Raw genomic sequence first — 18223 nt, forward strand, 5'->3', positions numbered from 1 at the left:
AGTTTTGGTCACCCTACTATAGGAAAGATGTTATTAAACTGGAAAGAGTGGAGGGTGAACGTACTCAGTCTTTTCCCCAGGGTTGGGGAATCAAGAACTAGAAGGCATAGGTTTAAGGTGAGAGGGGAGAGATTTAATAGGAACATGAGGGGCAACTTTTTTTTCACAAAGGGTGGTATCTATGTGGAACGAGCTGCCAGAGGAAGTGGTTGAGGCAGGTACAATAACAGCCTTAAAAGACATTTGGACAGTACATGGATTGGGAAGGTTTAGAAGGTTATGGGCCAAACGTTGGCAGATGGGACCAGCTTGGATGGGCATCTTGGTCGGCATGGACCAGTTGGGCCAAAGGGCCTGTTTCCATGCTGTGTGACTCCATGACTCCCTCAACAGAACCTCTTTCATAGATCTTCAGGTGCTGTTGGTACCAACATGGATCACGACAGCTGGGTTTTTCTCCTCCCACTCCAACTTCCCTTCAGCCCCGAGGAGATGACCTTAACATTGGCCTGGGAGTTGTGCTTCTGCCTGCGGAGAACAGTATCCCCACCCCTAGTGGCTCTGCACCCCACTAACACAGCATTCCTTCCCACTGCTCCGACTTGAATGGGCTCCCTGTACCACTGCACTGCAGCGGGTTTGCTCCTCCTCCCTGTAATCTTGCTCCGACACTCATAACCTTTAATATCCTGCCCAGTCTCATCCCGCTTTGCCCCTCATTCCTGCTATCTTTAATAATCACATTCTTCCCCACTCCTTGTGTCCTTTAATAACCACCCCTTGATGCCTATCCCTTTAAAGTTGCATCCGCTCTCCCCTCGATGTGCCTGTAGCTTTCTCACCGTGCACAGCCCACTCTCAGCACCTTCACGTGTCTGCCTCTCACACACTCTTATGTTTTATCAATTAACTACATAATTCCTCATTAAGGACTGAAGGCTTCTACAGTTATACTGTCAGCAAGCCACAGTGTGTTTTCCTGAGTGGATCACTCCAACTCTGTGATGTTTTGCCAACAATAACTTGCTGCCAATGCAGGATACACCTGCTTAAAGTTAAGTGGCTGCAGGTGGGCAGGTTCTGCAACCTGTGTGGAAGCTCAGAATTGAAGTTAAAAGCGTCAAAGGAACGTGTGTGTTGTGGGGGAAGGGCAAGCTGCCGGTGTGAGGAAGTGTAGAGCGGAGCCTGTGATCCAGCGACAGCCTCCTGTGAGCTGCTCCAGTGGCCACACGGTGTACACGGCCGTCCCAGTGCAACAGGCGGCAGAGTGGTGCTACACGTAAAACACAGAATGGGCCCTTCGGCCCACCATGTCTGTGCTGACCACGCCGCCAATTTAAATAGCAAATCTGCCTGCACGTGATCCATGTTCCTCCTTTCTCTGCACATCCATGGGACTGCCTAAGTGCCTCTTAAATGCCTCTATCGTATCTGCCCCCACCACCTCCCCTGGCAGCCCGTTCCAGGCACCCACCACTCTCTGTGTAAAAAAGCTTGTCCCACACATCTTCTTTAAACTTTCCCCCTCTCACCTTAGACCTACACCCTCTTGTGTGTGACATGTCCACCCTGGGACAAAGACTGGCTGTCCACCCTATCTGTGCCCCTCATAATTTTATAAACCTCTATCAGGTCTCCCCTCAGCCTCTGATGCTCCAGAGAAAACAACCCAAGTCTGTCCAACCTCTCCTTATAGCTCATACTCTCCAATCCAGGCAGCATCCTGGTGAACCTCTTTTGCACCCTCGACAAAGCCCCCACACCCTTCCTGTAATGGGGCAATCAGAACTGCACACAATATTCCAAGTGCGGCCTGACCACAGTTTTGTACAGCTGCATCATGACTTCCTGACTTTTGTACTCAACATCCCGACCGATGAAGGCAAGTGTACCGTACGCCCTCTTCACCACCCTGTCCACTTGTCTTGCCTGTTTGGTGTACCATAGATGTGCAGGTATTGTTTAAAGAAGATAATATATCTGCTCCTATACAGATGTGTATTTAAGATTTACCTCTGGCTGTGTGGTCATGCACATTGATCATGTTTGTGTATGAAGGTGTGCTTCCATGTGTGTAGTGACGTGTTTTTGCTGTAACAGGCCATCTTGGCAGAGAGCCACCTTCAGACCTTGGATCCCAGTACCCAAGGGGCAGCTCCATTCACCACCTGCACTCAAACGTCACCGACCAGCAACCAGTGGCCAGTGCTGCAGCAGAAGCTGGGAGCCTCTCAGGGCAGCCCACCGCTCCTCCCGAGACCACCACCGACAAGCAAACAGGGGACTGCCAGAAAGGCAGGCATGCAGAGAGTACCCAGGTAGGACGCTCAGCACACACCCATTCTCTGCTGCACCCATTCCCATCCTCCTCACTGCTGGTAGGCTCCGTGTTCCCAGGGTCTGAACCTGCCCCTTCAACCACAGACTGAGATCCAAGCCCATCTCACACACCACTCCCCAGCTGCACAATCTGCTGGGTATTCCTGAGTACATGTGCCAACCACTGAAACAATGCACATCATGGAGGTCCCATAGCACTGAGGGGTCAGTGCTGTGGAATAATAGGCATCACCTATCATATCCTGCACCTTCATTGAGTTGTATCTCAAGTCGTGTCAGGGAATAGTGTGAGATGGTGTGGTGTACGTGGTGTATGGTGTGAAAAGTGATAGGCACGGTATTTACTGAAGAGAACAGAAAGTTATACGGATTTGGATCTGTGGAACACATCTTCAGTAATGCACACAGTCTGCTTCCCAGGGAAAGGGAATCATATCTAGAGGGCACAGGTTTAAGGTGAGAGGGGAAAGATTTAAAGGGGACCTGAGGGGCAACTTCTTCACACAGAGGGTGGTGGGTGTGTGGAACGAGCTGCCAGAGGAAGTGGGAGAGGCAGGGACATTAACAACATTTAAAAGACTCTTGGGCAGGTACATGGATAGGAAGGGTTTAGAGGGATATGGGCCAAACGCAGGCAGATGGGACTGGCATAGATGGGTATTTTGGTCAGCATGGACCGGTTCGGCCGAAGGGCCTGTTTCCATGCTGTATAACTTTATGACTAGGTGTTGACGTGGAGTGGCAACACTACCCGATTCGCTGTGTGAATACTGAGGACAATTGTTTGACCTGTCGGGACTGTGAGCCTTGTACCTTGGTCTGTCACACACCAAGTACGGTAGTCACCGCCTCCCTCAACCTCCCACCTTCGCAGCAGCTGCTTCCCTTTCCATGGCAGCTGGCACCTCTCTATTCCTGTGCTCAGTGAGTAGCCCCTCTCCCTCAGCAGTGCGGTGTTGGGAACTCCCAACCGAGGTCAGGAACTACCTGCCGCAGTTGGTGCGGCGGCTGAAATTTCTCTCTGACACCCGGAACCCAACTGGGCAGGAGCCTTACCATGCAGGTAACAGGGGCAGAGCTCCGCTCACCTGGTCCCCACAAACTCAGCACAGCCCGACTCTGGTCAGGGTTCCCAATGCTTGTCCAACCAGGCAGAGACTGTTGACGTGTTGGTGACAGTGATCAGGGTGAGAGGGAACCCCCACCTCTGGGCCCAGGCAGAAGGCACGGCTGCCACTGGTGAACCAACTGCACTGGGGGATATACGGAACTCTCAGAGGGATCAGAGGCCAGTCAGAGATGGGATCTGTTCACTAATCGTTCTCAAATCGATCCTCTGCTGGACTGGGTCAGTGATGGTGAATGGGTCCGGGTACGTGTTAGTACATGCAGTAGAACCTTGGATGGTCTTTGTCTGAGAATCATGGAGTTATAAACAGACCCTTTGGCCCAAATGGTCCGTGCTGACCAAGGTGCCCTCCTGAGCTAGTTCCATTTGCCTGCGTTTGCCCCGTATGCCTCCAAACCTTTCCCACCCCTGTACTATCCACATACCTAACCTGAACAGTTGCAAGGATTGTGCAAGTAGCTGCCTCCTGTTACCCCTTGGCTCAGTTATAGTGGCACCACTTAACCTATACACTGTCTGCTAGTCTGGGCAGTACAGGAGGACACCCTTAATCCCAGTTATTCCCTTTCCCTTGCCACAAATTCTGGTCTCAGGATCAAATTGTGAGAACAGAGGACCGCGGAGTACAAGGACGTGGTTCCCTGAAAGTGGCGTCGCAGGTAGACAGGGCAGTGAAGGTGGCGCTTGGCATGCTGGCCTTCATTGGTCAGGGCACTGAGTGTAGAAGACGGGACGTTATTTTGCAACAAAGCACCAATGAAACACAGTGCCACAGAGCCCTTCACCCAGAGGGCACGGTGTGCACCAAGGTGTAAAGGAGTGAACAGTGACAGAGCAGAGTAGCAGAGGCTTCCCTGCAGTGACAGATGGACGGAGGCCATTTCACCAACAGAGACCAGAGTACTTTGTAACACAACAAGGGTGCTCCTTCACCCAGAGTAAAGGTGATGTAATGGTGTCCCTGGAACCACCATCAATCACAGTGGGAGCTTGGCAGGTCTCCAGGAATTTCATCGTTAAAGGTAAAGTGTTAAATCATTGGAGGGATGTAGAATAAGGAGGTGAGGATCAAAGGAAGAGAATGGAACGTCGGCTGTTCATGGCTGGGTGTGTCCAGTGCTTTTGGTATCTGAGCCATCTAGCTGTGTGGTACTTGAGCCTGCTTATTGCTGTAATGTTGGCATCTGTTTCAAGGGGAGGGGATCTCTGCCTCAGCTGCTAGGATTTGGGGGGAGGGGCACAGGGTTACACTGTCCAATTTAGCCAAAGGCCTGTTGTACTCCTGCTTTTACATTGTTTGAAAGAGGCTTCTCCCGGGGCCCTGTGAACCAGTCCATGGGGGAGAGGCAGTGCTTCTGAATGTGGGCTCTAAGCATCCATTCCCTGAGCTGGTAATCCCACCCTGCAGAGTCACCCACACCCTGATCTGCCAGCACAGTTTGTCTTCGTTCCCGAGGAATCACCCCCTCCTGTTCCACTTTGTTTTGCTCGGTTTTTCTGCTGATGTTTGTCTTTTCCCACATTCGGGCCCGGCCACACTGAATAAACCACAAAAATGTGGAGAAGTTTAAGCACTCAATAGAAATTCGATTCCGGTTCTACTGAATAAACACTCACTCTGCCAGGGCCAACTAGTGAGCAGTGGTCCTGATAGTTAACTCCCTAAACATTAACATACACTAACATCCCAGACCCAAATCCAGCTACACATTAACCCTCTGTTAGATTACTCTCATCCATTAACCCTCCTGCACATGAACCCTGCTATACCTTACTGCTCTTTGCATTAACCCTTCTATATATTCACTACTACACACTGACTCCTCTACACATTGAACCCCCCCCCACCTATAATTTAAACCCCCAGTACATTAACTCTTCTCCCTTCCAATATATGAACCCCTCCATATGTTCACCCTCCTTGGGACTCAATTAAATTAGTGACGCAGGAATTCCCCTCACAAAGCCATGCTGACTATCTCTAATCAGCCCTACTTTTCCAAATGTACATCAATCCTGTCCCTGAGGATTTCCTCCAGTAATTTCCCTCCCACTGATGTAAGGCTCACCGGCCTGCAGTTCCCCAGCTTATCCCTGCTGCCCTTCTTAACTAAAGGAGCAACGTTAGCCACCCTCCAGCCTTCTGGTACCTCACCTGCGGCTAACGAAGGTGCAAAAATCTCCATCAGAACCCCAGCTATCCCCTCCCTTGCTTCCCATAACAACCTGGGATAGATCTCCTGGTCCTGGGGATTTAGCCACACTATGTGCCCCATAACATCTAACACCTCCTTAATACTGACCTGCTGCAGATTATCCACACACCCTTCCCTGAACTCACTCCCCTCCACATCCTTCTCCTTGGTGAATACCGGTGAGAAGTATTCATTTAGGAACTCGCCCACATCCCCGGCTCCACACACAGATGGCCTCTGTGCTCCCTAAAGGGACTCGCTCTTTCCCTGGTTGCCTTGGGATTCTTCTTAATCTTACCTGCCAAGGATATTTCATGGCCCCCTTTTGCCCTCCTGATTTCTTTCCTAAGTTCTACCCTACGCTCTCTATATTCCTCAAGAGACTCCCTCAGTCCCAGTTCCCTACACCTGCCATACGTTTCCTTATTTCAGCCAAGGTTCCCCAATCTTGCCGTCTCTGCCTTTCACCCTTACTGAAAACGCTGTCCCTGAACTCTCGCTAACCTGCTTTTAAAAGACTCCCACTCGTCAGCTGTTATTTTCCCCACGAGCGTGGTCCCACCACAGTAAGCGGAGAAGCACCATGGATTACTCTAACTGGTTGGAACAACTGACCCAGTTGCCATTGTCACCTCGCCCATCACCCTACACTCCCACACCTCGAACATCCCTGCCTTTCCACTGCCTTTGTGTTCATCCCAGTGAAAACCCAGGGAATTGGAGTGTGTTTTAACTCAGTACTGGTATTAATGGGATCACAAACCACTTTTGTTTGTTTCTAACCGCAAAAAGTTTACTAAATATACTTGTGGACTGTGGCCTTCTAACCAGAGGCTCGGAAGGTTCAAATATCTGCTTGCTTCAGTCAGCTGAGGGATGCGGACTGTGGCCAGCCAGCCCTGGCACCGGCACAGGGAGCACGGTTCAGTCACCTCGCGTGCCCAGCCTGCTCACTGAACCCAGAGGAGAGGTTGGAGGCTGGAGGCGGGAGGCAGGGTGGTGAAAGGCCATCGAGGTGATTGCCAGAGTCAAGGTCAGACCGGCAAAGCCCTGCAGTCTTGAGGGGAGAGTGATGTGTACTGGGGTATGGTGGGGGGAGGGGGTGAAGTGCTGAGGGGAGAGTGATGTGTACTGGGGTATGGTGGGGGGAGGGGGTGAAGTGCTGAGGGGAGAGTGATGTGTACTGGGGTATGGTGGGGGGAGGGGGTGAAGTGCTGAGGGGAGAGTGATGTGTACTGGGGGTAGGGGAGGTGACATGTATTGTGGGTGCAGTGGGGGGAGGGTGGGGGAGGTGACATGTACTGTGGGTGCAGTGGGGGGAGGGTGGGGGGTGACGTGTACTGGGGTGGGGGGGGTGACGTGTACTGGGGGTGCAGTGGGGGGTGGGGAGGTGACGTATACTGGGGGTACGGTGGGGGAGGGTGGGGGGGTGACGTGTAGTGGGGGTGGGTGGGAGTAGGGGGGTGACGTGTACTAGGGATGCAGTGGGGGGAGGGTGGGGGAGTGACATGTACTGGGGGTGGGGGGTGATGTGTACTGGGGTGGGTGGGGGTGGGGGGGGTGACGTGTACTGGGGTGGGGGTGGGGGGGTGACGTGTAAAGGGGTGGGGGTGGGGGGGGTGACATGTACTGGGGGTGCAGTAAGGTTACTCAAGTCCTTTACTGAGCCGTGCCTTTGCTGTCAGTGACCGTGTGTGTGACTGGATCAGTGGGGACAGCGTCAGGGTGGGAGGGAGCTGGGTCTGAGCCTCGGGATGGTTCCGTTACACGTCCGTGCACAGCGCCAATCAGGAAAGCAGGAACAATATTTAGATTTCATTATGTGGCATTCCGGTTCAGGCACCAACCATGACAACTCTGCAGTGTGTTTCACTGTGTGTTTCCATGTACATGTGACTAATAATAAGGGGTAGAGTCATGTAATGTGATCAGAACCAGGTTATCGCTGACTTATGTGACATGAACTGTGTTGTTTTGCGGCAGCAGTTCAGTTCAAAGACAAAATTACTATAAATTACAAAATAAATAAATAGTGCAAAAAAATGAATAACGAGGTGGTGTTCATTGGTTCATGGACCGTTCAGAAATCTGATGACGGAGGGGAAGAAGCTGTTCCTGAATCGTTGAGTGTGGGTCTTCAGGCTCCTGTACCTCCCCCAACCCACCCCCCCCCCCAGTGGGAGTAACGAGAAGAGGGCATGTGCCGGATGGTGAGGGTCCTCAGTGATGGATGCCGCCTTCTTGAGGCACCACCTCTTGAAGATGTCCTCGATGGTGGGGAGGGTTGTGCCCATGATGGAGCTGGCTGAGTCTACAACCCTCTGCAGTCCCTTGCGATCCTGCACATTGAAGCCTCCATACCAGGCAGTGATGCAACCAGTCAGAATGCTCTCCACAGTACTTCTATAGAAATTTGCAAGAGTCATTGGTGACGTACCGAATCTCCTCAAACTCCTAATGAAGTAGAGCTGCTGGCGTGCCTTCTCCATGATTGCATCAATATGTTGGGCCCAGGACAGATCCTCTGAAATGTTGACACCCAGGAACTTGAAGCTGCTCACCCTTTCCACTGCTGACCCCTCAATGAGGACTGGTGTGTGTTCTCCCGACTTCCCCTTCCTGAAGTCCACAATCGGTCTTGCTGACAATTTCATCGCACTTCCAGACTCTCTCAGAGTCTGAGACTCTCGCAGCACCAAGGCAGCGCAGTGCCTAACTGTGTCTAACACAGTACCCCGGGAACTTTCCACTGCATCCGCCATGGGTGCACTCACTGCGACTCCCTAGTTCACTCCTCCCCCCCTACCCACCCATCCCACTCCCACTTGGGAACTTTCCACTGCCCCTGCCCTAGGTGCAACACCTGCCCCTACACCACCTCCATCCAGGGACCCAAACAGTCCTTTCAGGTGAGACAGAGATTCCCCTGCACCTCCCTTAATATCATCTACTGCATTCGGTGCTCCAAGTGTGGCCTCCTTTACGTTGGTGAGACCAAACGCAGACTAGGTGAGAGTTTCAAAAAACACCTGCACTCTGTCCATAACCGCGATCTGCATCTCCCCGTTGCTAGTCACTTCAACTCCCCCTCCCACACCATCACTGATATGTCAGTCCTCGGCCTCCTCCACTGCCAGGAGAATTCCAAGCGCAAACTGGAGGAACAGCACCTCATTTTCCATCTTGGAACCTTGCAGCCTGACAGCACGAACATTGAATTCTCCCACTTTAGGTAATCCCCACACACCCCACCCCCCCCCCCCCCCCAATCATGCCTCTTCCCTTTCCTAGCCTCTCTCTCTTTTTCCAACCCCCTTTTTTCCTCCTTATCTGTGACCCATCCCCTTGTGGATCTGCTCTCCCCTCCTCCCCCACACCTGCCTATCACTATCTCTTACCTGCATCTACCTATCACCTCCCTGTGCCCACCCCGCCTCCCCTCTTTTGTCCACCTATCACTGCTCTGCTTTTCCCTCCTATATATTGGGCTTCCCCTTTTCCTATCTTCAGTCCTGAAGAAGGGTCCTGACCCAAAAGGTTGACCGCCTGCTTTTCTCCATGGATGCTGCCTGGCCTGCTGAGTTCCTCCAGCATCATCGTGTTTTTCATCTAGATTCTAGGAAGGATTAGCTGTGTCGGCACAAGATTGTGGGCCGAAGGGCCTGTTCTGTGCTGTACTGTTCTACGTTCCATGATTCCAGCATCTGCAGTCCTTTGTTTCTCCAGCACAGTGCCTAAGGAGTGTGGTGTCAGTACTGAGAGCCTTCTGGCCACTCGGGGAATAAGAAACAAGCAGGCAGAGGCCATTCTGCCCCTCATTCCTGTACCATCATTCAATGAGATCACGACTGATCTTTGACCACAGTGCCACTTTCCCCACTGCCTCCAGCTTCCTTTATTCCCTTAATATCTAAATGTCTGTCGATCTGTGTCGAGTATGCCCAGTGACTGAGCCTCTTCACCCCTCCCGGCTAGACTGAGACCCTTAATTCCAGACACCCCAGTCAGGGGAAACGTCTAGCCCGTCAAGTCCTGCAAGAATTTTGTATGTTTCAATGAGATGACCTCCTGATCTTCTAAACTCCATCGGGTACAGAACCAGCCTGCTTAATCAGTCCTGATGAAGGGTCTCGACCCGTAATGTCGACTGTCTACTTCCCTCCACAGATGCTGCCTGACCTGCTGCATTCTAGGTCACAGTGGGACATCATGGGAAAGGCCCTTTGGCCCATACTTGTCCATGCCAACCAAGATGTACATTCAAGCTAATCCTATTTCCCAGCACTCAGCCCATATCCCTCTAAACTCCTGTCATCTACACACCTATCCATGCGCTTCTTAAATGTATCTAGTGTACCTGCCTCAGCCACTTCCTCTGGCAGCTGGTTCCTCCAACTTTTTGTGTGTTGCTCCAGTCTGCTTAATCTGTCCTCCAAGGACAAAGCCGCCACCCCAGGAGTCAACTGGGTGAACTTTCAGTGTAATTCCACAAGTATATCGTTCCTTAGGTAGGGAGACCATATGATACCCAATATTCCAAATGTGGTGTCACCAAATTTCACAACACAAGGCAGTGATAATAAACCTGATTCTGACCAAAGCTCTATATATTTGGAGCAAGATGTCTCTAACCTTCTACTCAAATCCTCTTGTAATAAAGGCCAGCATGTCATTTCGTTCATGTAGAAGGACACCCGGGTTCCTGTGAACACCAACTTTTAATCCATTGCTTTGCAGTAGAGACAGAGGAATTGGGAGTCTGGAGAGGGGTCCTAACGTGTCATCAGGATAGCAGTGGGAGTCTGTGAGCTTGTAATGTGTTTGGACGTGAGCCTCTCCTCGCGAACGGGAAGGGAGGAGTCAGAGATGGGCCCTGGGAAAGTGAGGGCAGAGGAGAAGTTGGCAGCAAAGGTGAAATCTGAATACAGATCAGCCTCTCCTTATGGCAGACAACTCCTTTGCCCTCTCACCCTTCCCCCTTCTCTGCAAGTTGAATCTTCTTTGATTTCTCACTTTCTTTGGTTCTGAAGTGTTACCTCATTTGCTCTCTCCCCAGATGCTGACTGACCCGCTGAGTGTTTCCAGCATTTTCTGTTTTTAAGCTGAAATTTTAACTCTCCTTCTGTCCCCACAGATGTTGTTTGGCCTGCTGAATATTTATATTGTGTGTTTTTATTTTAAATGGACAGTTTCCAACTAAGCTCTCCCCCACAAGTGAAAACCTCCTCCCTTCACCCCCCTCTAGTAAAGCTTTTGGAATTTTAGAGATCTCTGCTGTCGAGAGAAAACATCCCCAGTCGATCCATCCTTTCCTGATACGTAACTGGGGAAAACATCCCCAGTCGATCCATCCTTTCCTGATACGTAACTGGGGAAAACATCCCCAGTCGATCCATCCTTTCCTGATACGTAACCCTCGCGTTTCTCACATCATCCTTTGGAATCTCTGCACCCACACCAGCGCCTGTCTATCCTCCGCATTGTATGGTGACCCTCTGGGCCGACACCCGTTGCTCAACAAGCAGCACCATTAAACCCCCTGTTAACAAATTCCTTATGTTGTGACCAGACACTTTTGCTCCGTTTCAGAAGTTGTTCACTAGGAATGTTTGTGATGAGGAACTACTTCTAAACCAAGGTCCTTCCTTTCATGCATTTGTTGCAGTCTTGCTTTGGGGCTGAATGAGAAAGAATTGACAGGAGTAGGTTCTTCGGGTCCCAGGCCAGGAGGAGGAAAGCTGCCCGTGTTTGTTTCAGTGGGAAGGTGAGAGGGAGCAGCAACGGACTGTGACAGGGTCTAGGCAATGGGTAGGCACAGGCCAGTGGAAAGTGCTGAGTAAATCTTCAACCAACGCACAGGGTCACATTACAAGGGCTGAAAATAGTAAAGCGAAGCCCAGGGAAACTGTATCCTTCTCCAGACGGCACTCCTGAACTGGAATTACAGCACCCACCCTGTCAAACACATTTAGCATCCAGCTGCTGGCTGGGCCCTGTCACACTGGCAGCGGGCTTTCTCTGACATTCCTCCCTTCGTATGCTGCTTGTCCTTGTACCCTTACTCTCAGCCACAGCTCTGCCAGGGACTGAAGAGACTGGCAGCTCTGGGTCTTCCTTCCCTCTACCAACACAGGCCCATGCACAGGGTTTTCCCATTGACCCTCAGTGCCCAGTGACGTGCTCTCGTCAGCTACGTTTCAGAGGAGAGCATTCAGTCAGGGGTTGTAGGTCCAGGTCTCACAGTAACAGTGTTCCAAAATCTCGCTAACGTTCCAGTGCGGTACTGTCACACTGTGGGAGGGGTGGTTCTGTGGGAGGGTCACACTGTGGGAGGGGTGGTACTGACACCCCGGCCGACTGTCACTTCTGCGGCCGGGAGGAGACGGCGTACCACGTGTACGCGGAGTGCGACAGGCTGCAGCCCCTCTTTGAGTACCTGCGGGGGCTGCTGCTTAAGTTCTGGTTACACTTCAGCCCGGCGCTGATGGTTTACAGGCACCCGGTGCGGCGCGGGGAGGGGCGCGTGGCGGATCTCCAGGTGGGTCTCCTGCTGGGCCTGGCCAAGCTGGCCATCCACGGGACGCGGCGGCGAGCGGCCGAGGGTTCCGGCAGGTTGGCCTGCCTGCCCGTCTTCCGCGCTTACGTGCGCACGCGGGTGTCGTTGGAAAGGGAGCACGCGGTCTCCTCGGGCGCCCTGGCCGAGTTCCGCACTCGGTGGGCCCCTCAGGGGATCGCGTGTGTGGTGGACGAGACGGATGCGATTCTGGTGTGAAGTGTCGTGCATTTTGCGGTTGCGGGCGTAGTGTTGTGTGGGTATTGGTTTCGGCCGGGTTGTGTCTTCTGTGCTAGATGTAGCGTGTTTGCTTTTGGTTGTTTTTGTAGTGTTTTTTAACGAATAAACGTTTTGTACAAAAAAAAGGGTGGCACTGACACCCCGGCTGCCTGTCACTTCTGCGGCCGGGAGGAGACGGTGTACCACGCATACGTGGAGTGCGAGAGGTTGCAGCCCCTCTTTGCGTATCTGAAGGGGCTGCTGCTCAAGTTCTAGCTGCACTTCAGCCCGACGCTGTTGGTCTACGGGCACCCGGGGCGGGGCGCGGGGAAGATCTCCTGGTGGGTCTCCTGCTGGGCCTGGCCAAGCTGGCCATCCATGGGACGCGGCGGCGGGCGGCCGAGAGTGCCGGCAGGTCGGCCTGCCTGCCCGTCTTCCGCGCTTACTTGCACGTGCGGGTGTCGTTGGAAAGGGAGCACGCGGTGGGCCCCTCAGAGGATCGCATGTGTCATGGACAGTACAAACGCGATTTTTATTTGAAGTGTCGCGTGTCGCGTTGATGGGTGTAGTGTCGCGTGTGTGTTTCGTTAGTATTAGTTTGCATTCTCTACCGTAGTATGTCGTTGTTTAGTTTCTTCTTTTCTGTATTAGATGTCGTGTATTGACACTGGTTGTCTTTTGTAGTGCTTTTAGTGAATAAACATTTATTATTAAAAAAAAGGGGCAGTACTGAGGGACGGTCACACTGGGGGGGGCGGTACTGAGGGAGGGTCACACTGTGGGGGGGCGGTACTCTGGGACGGTCATACTGTAGGGGGGCAGTACTCTGGGAGGGTCACACTGTGGGGGGGCGGCACTGAGGGAGGGTCACACTGTGGGGGGGCGGTACTGAGGGAGGGTATGAGCCAGCGTTGCGACTCCCCTTTTCTCTGGTCAGCCACGGCTCACTGGGCGGCTGCCCTCATGCCTGTCAGATGAGACAGGGACGGGATGGGCTGAAGACCCTCAAGACAGATGATGCCCATAACCCAGACTAGTAACGCAGTGTGATCAGAGGTGAGGTTGAAAGGCCCATTTCTCCTCTCCCTGGGCCTGTCACAAGCCCAGGCCGTGTATAACATGGAGATGGACATGAAATGATGCCACTTGTTCTTCTCTTTCAGAGTGACTGCCTTTGACGGCCATCATCTGGGAACTCCAAGCACATTCTCGGCCAAATCACCCCTCTCCAGCAGCACAGGTGAGACGTTTGTTGTAAATGAAAATCCCAATAGCTGAAACTCTGAACTAAAAAACAGAAAACGCTGGAAACACTCAGCAGGTCAGGCTGTGTCTGTGGAGACAGGAGCAGTGAATGTTTCAGGTCCGGGATATTGGCTGTGTTCCTCAGTTGGAACAACAGCTGGAGGGGCAGCACTAAGTCAGCGTTATGTTGGCAGAGAGCCGGTGTCGAGGGAGTGCTGCTCCATCAGAGTTGACCAGCCACAGGTGTAATTAGCTGACTACATTACTTCTGCCATGGCTGATGAAGCCAATGTCATCCCACCGCCATCTGTAAGGAGTATGTGCGTTCTCCCCGTGTCTGCGTGGGTTTCCTCCCACATTCCAAGACGTACGGGTTAGGAAGCTGTGAGCATGCTATGTTGGCGCCAGAAGTGTGACAACACTTGTGGGCTGCCCCCAGAACACTCTATGCAAAAAGATGTATTTCAATGTACATGTGACTTATAAAGGTATCTTATATCTTATGAGCACTAGGGTTGGAAAGCCCTCACTCTCTGCTGAGTCACGTCCCCAACAAGCACTACGGGACTCGGAGCACTGAGATCTCACCCATTATTCCATTTATTCACCTCAGCCACATCCATATAAATGAGGTGTCTTTCCGTTCACCGTGTTACTAGGCAGACGTGGTGAGCCTGGAGCAGTGCAGAGATTGCCGAGGCCATTGCCAGGACTGGGATATTGCAGGTGTGAGGAAAGATTGGAGAGTTGGGAGTTATTTTTGTTGGAACAGAGGAGGCTGAGGGGAGACGACTGGGGGGTGTGAAGTGATGCGGGTCTGAGATAGCGTAAAGATAAATGATCTATTTCCCTTAACCGTAGCATCAGAAACCATTGAAAGTGATTGGTGGAAGGATTAGAGGAGGGGTGAGGAAGGTTGGTCGGGAACTCACTGCCCAAAGCCCCCAAGACCATTGAACAGTTCCTGGATGTGTAGTTGGAGAGTGACCTGCAGGATCTCCGACCTGCACTGAGCAGCGGCATTCAGCTGGTGAAGTGGAGAGGGTGGGAGGGACGGAAAGTAGAGGGGAGAGGGAAAGAGATAGAGGGTGGAGGAAGAGGGAGAGATGGGGAGAGCATAGGATGAGGAGAGAGGCATAGAGATGGTAAAAAGGTTGGAACAAGAGAAGGGGGGTCACAGGAGGGAGAAGGGAGGTGGAGAGATGGGGAGAGACTGGACACGAGGAGCTGAGGGAGGGAGGATGACACAGAGGAGGGGTGGGAGTGGGGAGAACTGAAGATCACCGAGGGGCTGCCTTACCCAAACAACATTGCTAAGCTGGTTGGGTCTGACCACGGGTTGACAGCTTTCTGCTCACTCCAGTGATTCCAACGTTTCATTGGTCAGGAAAGTATAGAACTAAACTCTCGTTCATTAGGAGTTCAGAATGAGATGGGTGGCATTGCCCAGGTTCAAGAATTGAACAGAAAGAAACACTGTGCAGCTGCACAGAGGTTTTATTTAACTCGCACTGGAGCCATGGGATTAGGAGCAATGCAGCAAGGCCGTTGGGAAGGACGGTGCAGGCTGGAGAGGAGATGGTTTGCTGGTGTTGCCAGCTCCGGCTGGGTATATTCAGCTACTCCCACCCCCAGCATCACACTGTCCCACCCCAACATCCCCCCATTGACCAGTTACCCAGGTGAATCGCTGGGCATGGTCACTGGGACGGGAACAGACGAGTTTTCCATTTACAACCAGTAAAAGAAAATGTTCAAAAAAAGAATGAGTGGATCATGAATGGGACGGAGCAGGAGGGAGGCTTCGGGCTTTCCCCTCCGCCAGCCCGGAACGTGCCCTCCGATCAGACCCCACCCAGGGGACACGGGTTCGGAGATGAGCAGGTGTGCAGGATCGGCCAATGTTACAAAGCAGAACGACTGGTCTGACGGACAGGATGGGTACAAGGTCCAGAGCTCAGCTAGGGCACAGTGTGGGAGTGGCCCGGTTCACTCTCAGACCGTTGGGAGGGCGCGTGTGAACAGGAAGCAGGGAAAGCACTTGGTGATGGGCAGCAATGCCACTGCCTTCCCAATATCTCTGTGTGGGAAGGAGCTGTTCCACATCCTCCGGGCGGGGATAAGTGGAGGCGTCGTCTGACAGTGCAGAGCCGTCGAGGGTGCTCTTCACCTGCCCCACACTCATCAGCATCCTTGTGGAAGCTCATGCTGTGCTTCCGGATTGTGTTCCAGAGGGTGGGAGCAGAGGAGAGGCAGTCCTCGATAAATCCCTCGGGTCATCAGGGGTGCTGGAGCAGGAATGGGGAGAGGAGCCATTGATGCTGATTCTCCACAACAGGATGGATAGGAAGGGGATTCGGTGAGCACAGACCATCCAGTGGGAGATCAGAGGGAGGGGAACGGGACCTGCTGAGGGACCATCCGGTGGGACATCAGAGGAAGGGGAACGGGACCTGCTGAGGGACCAGCCGGTGGGATATTAGAGGGAGTGGAACGAGACCTGCTGAGGGACCATCCGGTGGGATATTAGAGGGAGTGGAACGAGACCTGCTGAGGGACCATCCAGTGGGATATTAGAGGGAGTGGAACGAGACCTGCTGAGGGACCATCCGGTGGGATATTAGAGGGAGTGGAACGAGACCTGCTGAGGGACCAGCCGGTGGGATATTAGAAGGAGTGGAACGAGACCTGCTGAGGGACCATCTGGTGGGATATCAGAGGGAGGGGAACGGGACCTGGTCAGGGACCATCTGGTGCGATATCAGAGGGAGTGGAACAGGACCTGCTGAGGGACCAGCCAGTGGGACATCAGAGGGAGGGGAATGGAATCTGGTGAGGGACCATCCGGCAGGACGTGAGTGGACGTTTGAGAGAGAGGTGCTGTCTGATCCACTGTGTCAGAAACGAGGCAGGGTTAGAGGGGTATAGGATCAGGTTGCCTTTATCACAGTGGATTCAATGTGAATGTATTCAGTACTGCAGCAGAAGGAATCCTGGTGTGGGCTGAACCTCTGCAATTTCCACCCTGAATTCCCTCAGCATCCCAAACAATATCAACATTAATGTGCCTGTGGGTGACTCCAGGGTTTGTGCTGACTGACGTCCTGGAGATTAATCTTCGGCCCCTGCAGCTCTCAGCAGGAACCTGGAGGTTTGGCAGCCCAATGTTTGCGCTGAGACCATAACAAAGTGACAGTAGAAGGTGGCCATGTGTGAATAACTCTTCTGTGCACGCACAGCTGGGTGAAGACGAGTGGTGTAAGTCCAAACTCTCACAGGTGATGGGCTCCGGTGTGTGTCACACACAGCGCACACCCTGGTGTAAGTCCAAACTCTCACAGGTGATGGGCACCGGTGTGTGTCACACATGGCGCACACCCTGGTGTAAGTCCAAGCTCTGACAGGTGATGGGCACCGGTGTGTGTCACACACGGCGCACACCCTGGTGTAAGTCCAAGCTCTGACAGGTGATGGGCACCGGTGTGTGTCACACACAGCGCAAGTCCTGGTGCTCATTTGCCATCTTGACATTTTAGTTCAATTACTTGCAAGAGCTGGAGTGTGTTTGATGATTCCCTCTGCTCCAGAACTTGTCTCTCCATTTGCCCAGTCCCTGCAGCATTCCTGGATTACGGAAAAGCCACAGCTCAGTGCTGACGGCCCATCTGATCCCGTGCCATGTGGACTTGCAGCAGTGTGTGACATTGTTACACTGACAGCTGGTGTAAGAGCACCACATAGCCCAGGGAGGAGGGAAGTCCGCAGTGCAGAGGTCAGGGGAGTGCAACACTGCCACTTCCCTCCCCACGCTGCTCCGGCAGCAGGCTCCCAAACTCGCAGCGTCTCACAGCCTGAAGTACGAGGGAGGGACTCCAGACTGACTTAGAAACATCTCACCATTCCTTCCTCGTCACTGGGTCCAAACCCTGCACCTCCATCCCACGGAGTACCTTCACCAGAAGTACAGCCGGTCAAGGAGGTGGTCAGCGCCACCTTCTCCAGGGGCAGTCAGGGATAGTTGCTACATTTTGCCCTCACCAGTGTTGTCCATGCCCCAGATATGAATACATTTTAAAAGATAGTGAAGATAGAAGGTTCATCTGTAGCCTACTTGGTGAGGGTAGGATCAGTCGGAGACTGGGTCAGACTGTGGCTATCTGAAGCTTTCTGTTCTGCCCTGGTGACTGCCTTTCTCCGCTGGAGCCTCTGCCTGCCTCAGGTACAAGCTCTCCCTTCCATTCAGCATGGGCTGTGGACCGGGCTCACAGGGAGAACAATCTCTTTCTCGTTCTCTCTGTTGAGCAGGTCAGGAATTCCTCAGATACAGAAGGAGTTGCTGGCTCCGTGCCCAGATGAGGGAGCTGGGTATCAGATGACCAGGGAGCAGCTGTCAGAGGGTCTGCTGAGATCAGGTGTCTGATTGTAAATGCCGCTTGGAGCAGGCCTGCGAACCTCGCTGCACCAAGCTTCAGGAAGTGTACTCTTCTGTGCTCATGAAGCAGAGGTAGGGGCGGGTTGTGCTTAGATTCCATCCAACAGCTG

General features: G+C 52.8%; 1 protein-coding gene across 3 annotated transcripts in view; it reads left to right on the forward strand.

The window, feature by feature from the left end:
- The window catches only part of ttll5 (tubulin tyrosine ligase-like family, member 5), a 310846-nt gene that overhangs the window by 290029 nt on the left and 2594 nt on the right, over positions 1–18223 (forward strand). For all 3 annotated transcript variants that reach the window (XM_052023200.1, XM_052023373.1, XM_052023287.1), the window contains exons 31-32: positions 2101–2318; positions 13600–13676. In XM_052023200.1, coding sequence (XP_051879160.1) covers positions 2101–2318; positions 13600–13676 — 295 coding nt within the window. The remainder of the gene's footprint in view (positions 1–2100; positions 2319–13599; positions 13677–18223) is intronic.

Source organism: Pristis pectinata, chromosome 1, assembly GCF_009764475.1.
Source record: "Pristis pectinata isolate sPriPec2 chromosome 1, sPriPec2.1.pri, whole genome shotgun sequence".
Classification (NCBI taxonomy): Eukaryota; Metazoa; Chordata; class Chondrichthyes; order Rhinopristiformes; family Pristidae; genus Pristis; species Pristis pectinata.